The sequence below is a fragment of the Bos grunniens genome, chromosome 16 (genome assembly GCF_055505025.1).
Source record: "Bos grunniens cultivar Pamir isolate PY7600 chromosome 16, Bosgru_T2T1.0, whole genome shotgun sequence".
NCBI lineage: Eukaryota > Metazoa > Chordata > Mammalia > Artiodactyla > Bovidae > Bos > Bos grunniens.
In genome coordinates, this window is record NC_141180.1 from 21,691,022 (window position 1) to 21,704,816 (window position 13,795).

The 13,795-nt window shown below is 41.7% G+C and overlaps 1 protein-coding gene across 11 annotated transcripts in view; it reads left to right on the plus strand.

Annotated features, from left to right (window-relative positions):
• SEC16B (SEC16 homolog B, endoplasmic reticulum export factor) overlaps positions 1–13,795 on the plus strand; it is a 77,677-nt gene that overhangs the window by 39,940 nt on the left and 23,942 nt on the right. For 10 of the 11 annotated variants that reach the window (XR_015143212.1, XM_086343668.1, XM_086343665.1 and 7 more), the window contains 5 exons: positions 2,440–2,591; positions 2,982–3,043; positions 5,038–5,173; positions 5,930–6,164; positions 11,499–11,592. Coding sequence is in view for 10 of the 11 variants with exons in the window: in XM_086343668.1 (XP_086199794.1) it covers positions 2,440–2,591; positions 2,982–3,043; positions 5,038–5,173; positions 5,930–6,164; positions 11,499–11,592 (679 nt within the window). In the remaining variant the exon portion in view is untranslated. Of the gene's footprint in view, positions 1–1,865; positions 1,988–2,439; positions 2,592–2,981; positions 3,044–5,037; positions 5,174–5,929; positions 6,165–11,498; positions 11,593–13,795 lie in introns of all 11 variants that reach the window. The other variant, XM_086343672.1, reaches the window with a different exon arrangement.

The window sequence follows — 13,795 nt, forward strand, 5'->3', positions numbered from 1 at the left end:
GATTTATCCCATGCTCCTTTCCCCTCTTGGTGTCCATATTATGTCTGTGTCTCTCTTTCTGCTTTGCAAATAGGTTCATCTGTACCATTTTTCTAGATTCTACATATATGCCTTCATATATGATGTTTCTTTTTCTCTTTCTGACTTGTTTCACTCTGCAAGAAAGTCTCTAGGTCCATCTGCATCTCTGCAAATGGCACAATTTTGTTCCTTTTTATGGCTGAGTAATATTCTATTGTGTATATGTGCCATATCTTCTTTATCCATTCTTCTGTCAATGAACATTTAGGTTGCTTCCATGTCTGGGCTATTGTAAATAGTGCTGCAATAAATTTCAGGGTGCATGTATCTTTTGGAATTATGGTTTTCTCCAGGTATATGCCCATGAGTGGGACTGCTGGGTCATATGGTAGTTCTGTTTTTAGTTTTTTAAGGAACCTCTACACTGTTCTCCATAGTGACTGAACCAATCCACTTTCCTACAAACATTATAAGAGGGTTCCCATTTCTCCACACTCTCTCCAGCATTTTTTGTTTGTAGGTTTTTTGATGATGGCCATTCAGACCAGTGTGAGGTGATATCTCATTGAAGTTTTGATTTGCATTTTTCTAGTAATTAGTGATGTTGAGCATTTTTCATGTGCCTCTTGGCCATCTGTATGTTTTCTTTGGAGAAATGTCTATTTAGGTCTTTTGTTCATTTTTTTGATTGGATTGTTTGTTATTTTGATATTGAGCTACATGAGCTGTTTATATATTTTGGAGATTAGTCCCTTGTGTGTTGCTTCATTTGCAAATATTTTCTCCCATTCTGTTATTATTATTATTATTTTTTGGTCTTGTTTATGGTTTCCTTTGCTGTGCAAAAACTTTTAAGTTTAATTAGGTCCCACTTATTTACTTTTGTTTTTATTTTCATTATTCTAGGAGATGGGTCAAAATATCTTGCTGTGATTTACATCAGAGTGTTCTGCTTGTTTTCATCTAAGAGTTTTATAGTGTCAGCCTTACATTTAGGTCTTTAACCCATTTTCTGTTTATTTTTGTGTATATAGTGTTAGGGAGTGTTCTAATTTCATTCTTTTACATGGGTTGTTCAGTTTTCCCAGCATCACTATTGAAGATGTTATCTTTTCTCCATTATCAAATATTGGGTAACCGTAGGTGTGTGGGTTTATCGCTGGATTTTTTTATCCCATTCCATTGATCTATATTTCTGCGTTTGTGCCAGTACCATGCTAATTACTGTAGCTTTGTAGTATAGTCTAAAGTTAGGAAGCCTGGTTCTTCCAACTCTGCTTTTCTTTCTCAAGACTGTTTTGGCTATTCAGGGTCTTTTGTGCTTCCACACAAATTATAAAATCTTCTGTTCTAATTCTGTGAAAAATGGCATTGGTTATTTGATAGGGATTGCATTGAATCTGTAGATTGCTTTGGGTAGTACAGTCATTTTCACAGTATTGATTCTTCCAGCCCAAGAACATGGTATATCTGTCTATCTCTTTGTGTTGTCTTTGAAATCTTTCGTCAGTATCTTATAGTTTTCTGAGTACAGGTCTTTTGCCTCTTTAGGAAGGTTTATCCCTAGGTATTTATTCTTTTTGTTGCAATGGTAAATAGAATTGTTTCCTTAATTTCTCTTTCTGATCTTCCATTGTTATCATACAGGAATGCAAGAGATTTCTGTGCTTTAATTAAGTATACTGCAACTTTAGCAAATTCATTGATTAGCATCAGTAGTTTTCTGGTGGCCTCTTTAGGATTGTCTATGTTTAGTATCATGTCATTTGCAAACAGGATATTTTTACTTCTTTTCCAATTTGGATTCCTTTTATTTCTTTTCCTTCTCTTTTTGCCATGGCTAGGATTTCTAAAACTACGTTGAATGATAGTGATGACTGCAGGCATCCTAGTCTTGTTCCTGATCTTAGAGGAAATGCTTTCAGTTTTTCATCATTGAGAATGATATTTGCTGTGGGTTTGTCAGGTATGGCCTTTATTATGTTGAAGTAGGTTCCCTCTATGCCCACTTTCTTGAGAATTTTTTTTTATCATAAATGGGTGTTGAATTTTGTCAAAAGTTTTTTCTGCATCTATTGAGATGGTTGTATGGTTTTTATTCTTTAATTTGTTAATATGGTACATCACATTGATTGATTTGCATATACTGAAGAATCCTTGCATCCCTGGGATAAATCCCACTTGATCATGGTATATAATCCTTGTAATATGTTGTTGGATTTGGCATTATAGTCTGACGTATTCTTAAAGGCCTAAATCTGACTTGGAGCATGTATTTCTTCTAATTATGTAACCCACCCAGAACCTTATCTTGGTCCCAGTTGAAATTTGCAAAGAAATATGTCTGTGGAATATTTCTTACATAAAGCAAAGCAGTGGTTGTAATGCTAACAGTGTCCACCTGTATTGGTTGGTCAGAGGACATCTCAGCAGCTGGTCCCAAGGAACCCATGAAGTTCTATGTCCCTCACATGCCTGTGAGTTTTGGGCCAGGAGGTCAGCTGGTGTGTGTGAGTCCCAGCTCTCCCAGTGATGGACAGACAGCCCTTGTTGAACTGCACAGCATGGAGGTAAACAAGATTCTGTGTCCCCTGAATGTCAGCACGTTACTCCCTGCTTCCCTTGCCTGAGCCCTGGCATCTCCAGGAATAGAGTGCTCTTGGAGGGGCCTGAGCCATGTACCCTGTGGATTGGTGTGTGTGTGTGTGTGTGTGTGTGTGTGTGTGAAGGAATGTGTGGGGCTCTTCTCTGAAAGAAGTAATGCTAGACTGATGTTTTACCTGTGATACTGTTGGCTCATATCCAGCAACTAGAGAGCTCATTTTTGTCTTTCTTCTTTCTCCATGAGGCATTGAGCCACACCCTAGGACCAGCTCTGGGTTCTGATACTGGACTCACCTGAGGAGTGGGGCACTGGGGGCACATAATCTTGAAGACCAAACTTGAGTTTTTTGTTCCAGGTTATTCTGAATGATTCTGAGGAACAAGAAGAGATGAGGACTTTCTCAGGACCACTGATCAGGTAAATCGCCATAAAAGTTGCCAAATAAGGGCTTTTGAAACCTATAAAATCTTCCTGCATTTTGGGGATTTGGGCTTGGCTTTCTTGAAAGAAAATATCTGTCCCCATTGGAATGGAATCTCTGTGCTACAAGTTGGAGCCAGATGTGGCTTGAGTCATTTTGACAAGCAATTTGAGTGTTGAAAGACAGAAAAAGGTTTAAAAATCTGAAATCAGTTCTATTTTACAAAGGCTATGTGGTAGGAGGTTTTAATGTTCTGGGTACTTAATAATACTTAAACTGGTAGAAAAGTGGGGCACAGCCTCGGAAATCATAGGCAAGTTGCTCATATGGAAAACATTTTTCTGGAGAGATGTATAACTCAGTCAGCATGAGTTCCTAGACAGTGTGCAAGTCTGCCCTCTGCAGGATTGAGCTAGAACTGCTTTTACATTCCTAGTCATGTTTCTGATAAATACTGAGGATGTTCTTTGTTGTGGAGAGAAGAGTTCAGGCTGGTGTCAGAGGTGAGATAATGCATTCTGAAGCCCTTTAAATATCATCACAACTATACAGATGTGTCCTTATCCTGAAGCTTCCCCCTCCAAGAAAATCCCCGGGGTATTTTGACAGTTCCTTCAAGTAAAAATGAATTGTCTCCATTTTTACACACAGGTGTAGCAATGTGGCCTAGAGTACCGAGTTGGGTGTTTGGACACCTAGGGTACTGATCCCTATTTGACTGACTTCATTAAATAATCTCAAGCAAATAATAATTCCTGTTTATGGAGCACTTTATATATGCTACACAATTAGCTAATTCCTTTTTGTATAAGGTAGACTTTAAAACAGTGTTTTAATAGAAGTATAGTTGATTTACAATGCTGTGTTAGATTCATGGGTACAGCAGAGTGATTCAGTTATATATAAATCTGTTCCTTTTCACATTCTTCTCCATTATAGGTTATTATAAGACACTGAGTTAGAGGTAGACTTTTAAAGAAATTTTATTTTGTTTGTTTATTTTAGCTGCACTAGGTCTTCGTTGCTCCACACGGGCTTTCTCTAGCTGTGGCAAGTGGGGGCTACTCCTTGTTGCAGGGCACTGGCTTCTCACTGCGGTGGCTTCTCTTGTTGTGGGCACAGGCTCCAGGCGCGCAGGCTTCAGTAGTTGTGGGCACAGGCTCTAGGCATGCAGGCTTCAGTAGTTGTGGGCACAGGCTCCAGGCATGCAGGCTTCAGTAGTTGTGGGCACAGGCTCAGTAGCTGCAGAGCCAAGGTCAGTAGTTATGGCACGTGAGTTAGTTGCTCCACAGCATGTGGAATCTTACCAGACCAGGGACTGAACCTGTGTCTCTTGTATCCGCAGGTAGATTCTTATCCACTGTACCACCAGGGAAGCCCTGGAGGTAGACATTTTAATCACCCCTGTTTTATCAGAAAGAGCAGAGGCTCAGAGGAGATAAGCAACTTGTGTAGGCTGAGAAGTTTAGAAGGGAGCTTCCCTGGTGGCTCAGAGGTTAAAGCATCTGCCTGCAACGTGGGAGACCTAGGTTCGATCCCTGGGTCAGGAAGATCCCTTGGAGAAGGAAATGGCAACCCACTCCAGTATTCTTACCTGGAGAATCCCATGGACGGAGGAGCCTGGTAGGCTAAAGTCCACGGGGTAACAAAGAGTTGGACACGAAGGCTGGATTTAAATCCAGGGTTGTCTGATCTCAAAGTCTGTGCTCGAACCTGCCACCCAAATAGTCATTTCAGGTCTCTGGGCCTCAGTTTCTTCCTCTGCAAAATAGAGACCGTGGATGAGAGAATCTCTGAGGTCCCTTCCTGTTCTATATGGAAACAACTGCCCTGTAACTACAGACTCACTGTCCCCATCCTGGGTTGTCCTGTTTCTACTACTATCTCAGTCCCAGCCCAGGCACCGCCCTCACGCTGTAGGAGGGGCTTGTGGTCCTGCCTGGGGGAGGAATCTGTCCCTCACTCTTTGCTCCTTGAAATCTCTCCCTAGGGAAGATGTGCACAAGGTGGACATCATGACGTTTTGCCAGCAGAAAGCAGCACAGAGCCACAAATCTGAGACACTGGGGAGCAGAGACTCGGCTCTACTCTGGCAGCTGTTGGTTCTCCTTTGTCGGCAGAATGGGGTCAGTATCACCGCGGCCGGAGGATGGGCAGGTGCAGGCTGGACTGAAATTTAAATTTTCCTGGGAGAGAGAAGATTCATCTTGGGGCATAATTATAAAAGGTAGCATTAAAGAAGCAACAAATGGCCTCAAGAAAAGAAACTGCTGAGGTCAATGCCAGAGTGCAAATGCTATAACTTTTCCCTGCTCTTCTCCACTGCTGCTGCTGCTGCTGCTAAGTCGCTTCAGTCGTGTCCGACTATGTGCGACCCCATAGATGGCAGCCCACCAGGCTCCCCCTTCCCTGGGATTCTCCAGGCAAGAACACTGGAGTGGGTTGCCATTTCCTTCTCCAATGCATGAAAGTGAAAAGTGAAAGTGAAGTCGCTCAGTCGTGTCTGACTCTTAGCGACCCCATGGACTGCAGCCTACCAGGCTCCTCTGCCCATGGGATTTTCCAGGCAAGAGTACTGGAGTGGGGTGCCATTGCCTTCTCCACTAGCCTCTGGTTATTGCTCAGTTCTTGGGTTACTGCACCAAGCAGATAATACACCTATGAGAGTGTGCATATTTCTGGTCACCTTTGTGGCTCCTGACAGGCAGAAAATAGCCATGAGAATGAAGGTGGAGTTTCAACTACCACAATGCAAAAGGGACTGTCTTGTGTTTACATGTGGGTCTCCTCCTGAAGCGGACGGGCGCTCTGGTGCCCCGCCTTCTGCAGTCTGGGGTACCAGCATGGTGACGAATGGGAATGGGATTCTCTTTGCTTTGCAGTCCATGGTGGGGTCTGACATCGCCGAGCTGCTGATGCAGGACTGCAAGAAGCTGGAGAAGTACAAGCGGCAGCCGCCTGTCGCCAATCTCATCAACCTGACGGATGAGGACTGGCCAGTGCTGAGCTCGGGGACCCGGGACCTGCTCACCGGGGAGATTCCTCCCAGCGTGGAGACGCCTGCGCAGATCGTGGAGAAATTCACTAAGCTGCTCTACTATGGAAGGAAGAAGGCAAGTACCGCGCCCACTCCTGCTTAAAATAGTCTGGGCAGCTCTATAGCTCACCCCTCCCCAATGATATGAGTGACATATACTTATTTTATAACAGTAAGTTCAGAAAGGTACAAAGGAAAAAAAAAACATCCAAAGTCCTACCATTAAAAGATAATACCTGTTAAAATTTTGGTATATGTACTTCTAGTATTTTCTGTGCATATGTATCAATATTAAAAGTTAAATTAAATTACATATACAAGTTTTTTTCTTTTTTTCCCTTAAGACTATATGGTGAAACCCTCTCATGGCATTAAACTGTGCCACTAAAAACTAGATTATATTCCATTATATGAATGTATCGTGTTTTATGCACAATTCACTGCTGTTGACTGTATAGGCCATGTACACTTTTGCCATTCTCTGGTAACTCAGTGGGTAAAGAATCCACCTGCAATGCAGGAGACCAGGGTTACACCCCTGGGTGGGGAAGATCCTCCGAAGAAGGAAATGGCAACCCACTCTAGTATTCTTGCCTGGAAAATCCCATGGACAGAGGAGCCTGGTGGGCTACAGTCCATGGGGCTGCAAGAGCCAGACGTGACTTATCCACTGAACCACCACCACCATAATTATGCAATTCAAAAATCTTGTTATATAAATCTTTGGATGATCTTTTTATTATTTTTTAAGATAGATTCCTAGAAGTGGAACTACTAGGTTAAAGAGTATGTACTTTTAAAAGGCTCTTCACACATACACTAAATTAGTTTCCAGGAAGTTTGTTTACAAATGATACCTCCATCAACTATATCTAAAATATGCATTTCAATACTGAATACTTTAATTCCACTGATGAAGTGATGTCTTCCATATTTTTTGATATGTAAGTTAGACTTTGACATTTTTATGTTATTTATTAAATTTTAAATAGAAGTATATTTGACAAATGGCAAGATAAAGTGTACAATGTGATTTGATACATGGTGTGAAAGGATTCCCCTCACTGAGTTATTAACATATACATCACCTCACACATATCCCTATTATTTTATACCCTAATTTTGAAGTTGAGCTCACATTTTACAAAAGTCTGAAGTGAAGTGAAGTGAAAGTCACTCAGTTGTGTCCGACTCTTTGCTCCCCTCCATGGACTGTAGCCCACCAGGCTCCTCTGTCCATGGGATTTCCCAGGCAAGAATACTGGATTGAGTTGCATTTCAGTAAACTTAAATATTTGCATAAATGGTTGAAATCAATTCGAATCAATTAAAAATTAAAAGATAAAAGGAATATAACAGGAGAAATGATGCTGTTCCTCGCTCCCTCCCAACCACAAGATTTTTCCTCTCTGAAATATATGGAGGTATTTCCTCCATATATAATTATTTCCTCCCTCTTTGCCCTCATAGCATATTACATATCATGTCTTCACCTTCCTTTTGTCATTTAACAAAATCTTATAGGAAACACTCAATATTGGCATTGGTAAATTTTTTTTCCGTAAAGGAACAGACAGTAAATATTTTAGGCTTTGCTCAGGGACAGAGGAGCCTAGTGGGCTGCCGTCTATGGGGTCGAACAGAGTCGGACACGACTGAAGCGACTTAGCAGCAGCAGCAGCAGCAGCAGCTACTTAGTTCTGCTGTTATTGTGTGAAAACAGCCATGGATAATCTGAAAATAAATGGGTGTGGCTGTGTTTCAATAAAATTTTATTTATGGACATAGAAATTTGAATATATCACTTTCATGTGTAATGAAGCATTATTCTTTTTTTTGATCTTTTTTCAATCATTTAAAAGTGTAAAAACTTTTCGTAGCTTGTAGGCTGTACCAAAACAGCAGTGGGCTGAATTGGGTCTTCGGGCCACATTTTGGTGACTCTTGTTTCTTATTATATACAAATACCTTCCTCATTATTACTTAGAGCTACATGGGTTTATATAGGTGAATTATAATCAATTCAATTGAACTTCTGTAGATTGACACTTAGATCATTTCTAGTCTTTTGCAATTACAAATAATGCTGCAATGAATAACATTGTCATTTTGCCCTGGGGAGAGAATATATGTAAGGAAAGTTTGTAGAAGTGGAAGCTTTGGATCAAAGGGTATGTGGTTTGTAATTTTGATAGATACTTACAAACTGACTTTTTAGAGGTTGTACTGATTACTCTACCAATATAGAGAGTGCCTGCTTCCCCCCACTCTCACCAACCCAGTGTGTTTCTTTTTGATATGTGCCAGTGTGAGAGGTGAAAAAAATATATAGTAGTTATTTGCATTTTTCTTATTATAAATGAAGCTGAATATCCTTTAATCTGTGGATATTTTTGTCACAGATTTTCCACATTTTTCTGTGGAGCTTTGATACCCATATATTGATTTGTAGGAGCTCTTTACTTTTTTAGGATTTTCTGTCTGAAATAACTTTTTTGGAGTGATATATAGAAAGGCTTTTCCTGCTTCAAAATTAATTTATGAAAATAAAGTTGAAATACTTTTGTGACTTCACCTTTACCTTTAAATCTTTAATTGTGTGTGTCTTTGTATGTGATGTTATCTTTTAAATGAGAGATGGACATGATACTCAGTGAAAATGGGATCAACTTGTAGCATATATGTGTGTGTGTATAGTCATTATATATTTAATATATATATTCACTAAATAGTAGGCACTGCTATTTCTTGCCTGGAGAACCCCAGGGATTGGGGAGCCTGGTGGGCTGCCATCTACGGGGTCGCATAGAGTCGGACACGACTGAAGCAACATAGCAGCAGCAGCAGCAGCTATTTCACCAGTGATTCACTTACTCAATAAACATTTATGTAGCAGCCACTTCTAAGGCATCAAACCCAGTAGGGGATACAGAGATAAATCAGTGATGATCTCTTTCTTAAGAATAAGTAATGACCATAACAACAACAATAATAAAAGAAAATATTTGAAAAATACTTTCTATGTGCCAGATACTCACCCATCAGCTTATATGCATTATCTCATTTATCTTCATAGAAACCCTCTAGTTTAGGTTCTATTCTTATTCTACGTATTTATAAATGAGGAAAGTTAGTAATAAAGCAAGGTTTAGATTTAGGAAGCCTGGTACCTGAGCTTGGGCTTGTAACCACCCACCACGTCATCTGTCATACTATGACCCAAAGGTCGCAAGGGTAGATAGAGCCCTGTGGGAGTTCAGAGAGATCTGTGAGGAGCTGGACTCCACAATATTTTTAAAATCTTATATTAACATTTGACTAGGGTCTTAATTCTGGCATTGTGCAAGATTGATAGCCTCCATATAAGTTTCCAATTCATCACTTATTCTTAAATTATATTTTGGGGGATGCAGATTTTTGACTAAAGTAGTATTCCCCACCAATCAAAATGGTTGTCTGAGGAGGCCTTACAAAGAGCTTAGAAAAGAAGAGAAGCAAAAGGCAAAGGAGAAAGGGAAAGATACACCCAACTGAATACAGACTTCCAAAGAATAACAAGGAGAGATAAGAAAGCTTACCAGTCTTTAGTAAATCCTCCTAAAAAATACTACTATGAAATAGTTTAATGTACAAAAATATCTATCTTCTTTTCCCCAAAAAGAACATTTTCTTTTTTTTTAAGATTTCATCTGGGTTTCTTTTTTTTCAAATTGAAGTATAGTTGATATATAATGTTGTGTTAATTTTTGTTGTACAGCAGAGTGATGCAGTTATACATATAGATACACTTTTTAAATTTTATTTGGCAAAACTAATACAATATTGTAAAGTTTAAAAATAAAATAAAAATTAAAATTTTAAATATTTTAATTAAAATTTTAATATTTTAATTTAAATATTTTTAAATATTAAAACAATATTTTTTAAATATTGTTTTCTATTATGTTTTATTACAAGATTTTGAATATAGTTCCTGGTGCTATACAGTAGGAACTTATTTCAAAAAGAGCAATCTTAATGTCATTTTTACTTCTACTGAGGCTGAATTTCCTAACTGTGATTGTTTAAATTTATTCTCTCTTCAAATATGATAATGTGGGAGATGTTGGGATAATCAAATACATTTTCATTTGGAGGTGGAAATACCTCATTAGTAATCTCCTGTCCAAAAATCAAATTATTTTGGGGACAGTAAGGAAATTACGTGGTCAGTTACAAGGTTGTATCTGACTCTTTTGTGACTCCATGGACTATAGTAGTCCACCAGGCTCCCCTGTCCATGGGATTTTTCCAGGCAAGAATACTAGAGTGGGTTGCCATTTCATCCTCCAGGGGATCTTCCTGACTCAGGGATCAAACTGGCGTCTCCTGTGTCTCCTGCATTGGCAGGTGGCTCCTTTACTATTCAACCTCACATATAAATTAAACTCTTACTAAATAGTTTTGAAAATTAAATGAAGAGATAAATATATGTATGTGTATGTTTTTAAATTTGCAGCTTTTGACCCATGTCACCAAATTAATGGCATGATTACTTTGACATATGAAGTTGACTAGTTAACTAATAAGCACTTGATATTTAGTAAGTAGTTAGTTATGGTGTTAGGAGGGGTAGAATAATGGCTATGTATACTGGCTTAAACATAATAGCAGCCTTTTTCTCTTCATGTGATAGTACTGGGCAGGTGAACAGAAGATGGGGCAGCCCTCCTCCATAAGTAACCCAAGGGCTCAGCTGTATGAGGCTCTACCATCTTCAACATAGAGTTTCTAAGGCTCCTGGGTATCATCTGCATTCCAGCCAGATGGGGAAAAGGCCACGGAGGATTGAGCATGGGGAGTTCTATGGGCCAGACCCAGAGGCTGCATGCATTGCTTCCATTCCCGTCTGATAACCTAGAACTCAGCCACACCTCAGTGCCAGGGAGGTAAGAAATACAGTCCAGTTCTTGGCCCAGGAAGGAGAGCATGGATTTGGGTGAGGAACTAGGTGTCTCTGCCACAGTTGTTAATAAACAGTTCCTCTACTATGCCCTGTGAACACCATCTTACAACTCATCTTTAGAGACGCAGTCCTTGGTGTGAAATGCCTCTCATTCTTGGTGCTTAGGCTCATGAAAGTATCATGTGACATTTTCTCAAGAGATAAAGGTAACCATGTTTGTGGGGAGCTAATGAAATCATGTAATAGGTTCTGATAACATGAAGGTTGGAGAAAGGGACAATGGAGAGAGCTGCCAGCTGAAGCTGGTTCCCTACTCCTTCTTTCTCAGATTCACGTGGGAGGCTCTGCGAGTCTTCCTGGAAGCCTAGCCTCCACCTGCTCAGGGGGCAGCGGCGCCCAAGCACAGTTGCTGGTTGTGTTAGAGGAAGGTGAGCAGGGTACTGACGGTGGTGTCTGTGTTCTCAGGAAGCCTTGGAGTGGGCCATGAAGAACCATTTGTGGGGCCATGCTTTGTTCCTCTCCAGCAAGATGGACCCAAGGACCCACAGCTGGGTCATGAGTGGGTGAGTCGGGGACTTGCACAGGGAGAGCCCAGTGGAGCGGAGAGACCTCCCCTCCAAATGTGGGGATGAGGGTAGGGAGAAATACAAGACGCACTGAAGAGCTCCACCCTCCAAGCGTCTTTCCAATTCTAAGTCGGGTGTAGTATTTCTCTTCTCCAGATCCTTAAAACCTAGGCGCGGATACATTCTTTTTAGCTGCTGAGTTGAACAAAACATTTTACTGACATTTTCTCAGGGTCAGAGCTTTCAAAGATTAAACAGGATTCTGCATTGCAGTAGCCTTCTCTCATTGGAAGAGAGAAGTTCCTAGAACTCTAGAGAGTTCCATCAGTGAGGGGGTGGATCACTTAAGGGTGACTGACAGAGCCTTAGGACTGAGAGGTAGTAACTCACTGCTTAGTCCTGCAGTGGGGTGTGGGTGCTGGGAAGTAGGGAGGGATACAGAGTAGCAGGACTGTGAGCTGTGGTAGAAAGGGGTTTATCGGGCTGGAGATTAGATACAGAAGACTTCATCAAATGGGAGATGTCAAGATTGAAGGGATGCCCTCGGTCATAGTTTGCACTGGCATACCAGGACCTGGGTGCCAGGAGGCACTGGGAAGAGGGCTCAAACCAGAATGGGATGGGAATGGAGGTGTGAGTACCTAGCCAGGAGTTTAGAACAGGGTCGATGAAACAGTTAAGGAGACCCAGGATCAAATGGAGGTGGTGGGTGTAGCGGGTGCTGGGGTCAGCCCTTCAGGCTGCAGTTAGCATCCGCGGGTGGTTGGGGACAGATGTGTGGCAGGATTGGGGTGGGTGGGGGCCTCCCATAAGGAGCAGGCTGGGGTCAGACAGTGAGAAGGATGTTAACTCAAAATTTATCTTCCCGTGTTGGTTAAAGCCTTGAAGCTACCTTCTCAGCTCGTTGTTTAGTTGCTTAGTCATGTCTGACTCTTTGCAACCCTGTGGACTGTAGCCCGCCAGACTCCTCTGTCCATGGTCTTTCTCAGGCAAGAATACTGGAGTGGGTTGCCATTTCCTTCTCCAGGGGGTCTTCCGACACAGGGATTGAACCTGAGTCTCTTGCATTTGGCAGGCAGATTCTTTACTGCTGAGCCACCAGGGAAGCTTTATCTTATATTTAAGTGAAGTGAAGTTGCTCAGTCGTGTCTGACTCTTTGTGACCCCATGGACCGTAACCTACCAGGCTCCTCCATCCATGGGATTTTTCAGGCAAGAGTACTGGAGTGGGTTGCCATTTCCTTCTGCAGGGGATCTTCCCAACCCAGGGACTGAACCTGGGTCTCCTGCACTGCAGGTAGGCTCTTTACCATCTGAGCCACCAGGGAAGCCATCTTATATTTAAGTTGGCCATAAATCCTGCTGGGCAGAGTTGGATAAGAAGATGGACACCCCCACTTTAAGTTGGGTCTGTGGGGCTCACATCTGTCCCACTGCCTGGGAGTCTATTCTTCACCATGGTCCCTGCTGAGTCTCTTTATTACTCCGACCCTCAGTCTTCCCAGTAAATGGTGACCACCGTGTTCTTCATTATGTTCACTATGGGCCAGAATAGTAAGGAGCACTGAACTTCTATGAGGAGAAGCACTCCCAGCTCTGGAGGAAGGATGCTTTTAAAGACAGCATTCTGAGGGATAAATCTCCTTTAGGTTTTGGAAGTGAGCATCCCACAACCCTGAGCTGTAGTGTACATCTCTGCTACGGATTTCCGCCTTGGGCCATTGATGTTTGATGGGGCCCAGTGAATCGTGAAATATCTCTCTCACTGAGTATGCTTAAATCTCAAATCAGCCATAGAGCTTATTATATCCTTGTTAAGCAGATCCCACGGTTTGTCATCAGCAGGATCATTTCTGGTCCCTGCTCTATGCCTCTTCAGTTACTGAAAATGACTATTTAGTACTTGTGAGCAAAGGCACGAGAGACCCGGGTTAGCAAGAAGCCCCCCAAAACCAGCACTGAGAACTGTAGGCCAGGCCTGGAGGAGGACTGCCTCGGGGCAGTGGGTCTCGAGGGTGGCTGGGGAGGAGGGGTCTGAAAAGAAGAGGTTCAGGTTTACCGTTGGGCTCTCAGGGTTCATTGACTTATGTGTGGCTCATCTCCGTGATGGATGAAGGTCTATAAAAATGGTTTGCTCAAGAGTTAGGGTGTCAGTGCTGAAGTGCAGAAGGTTCTCCCCGGGTGGTAAGGTCTGTTTGGG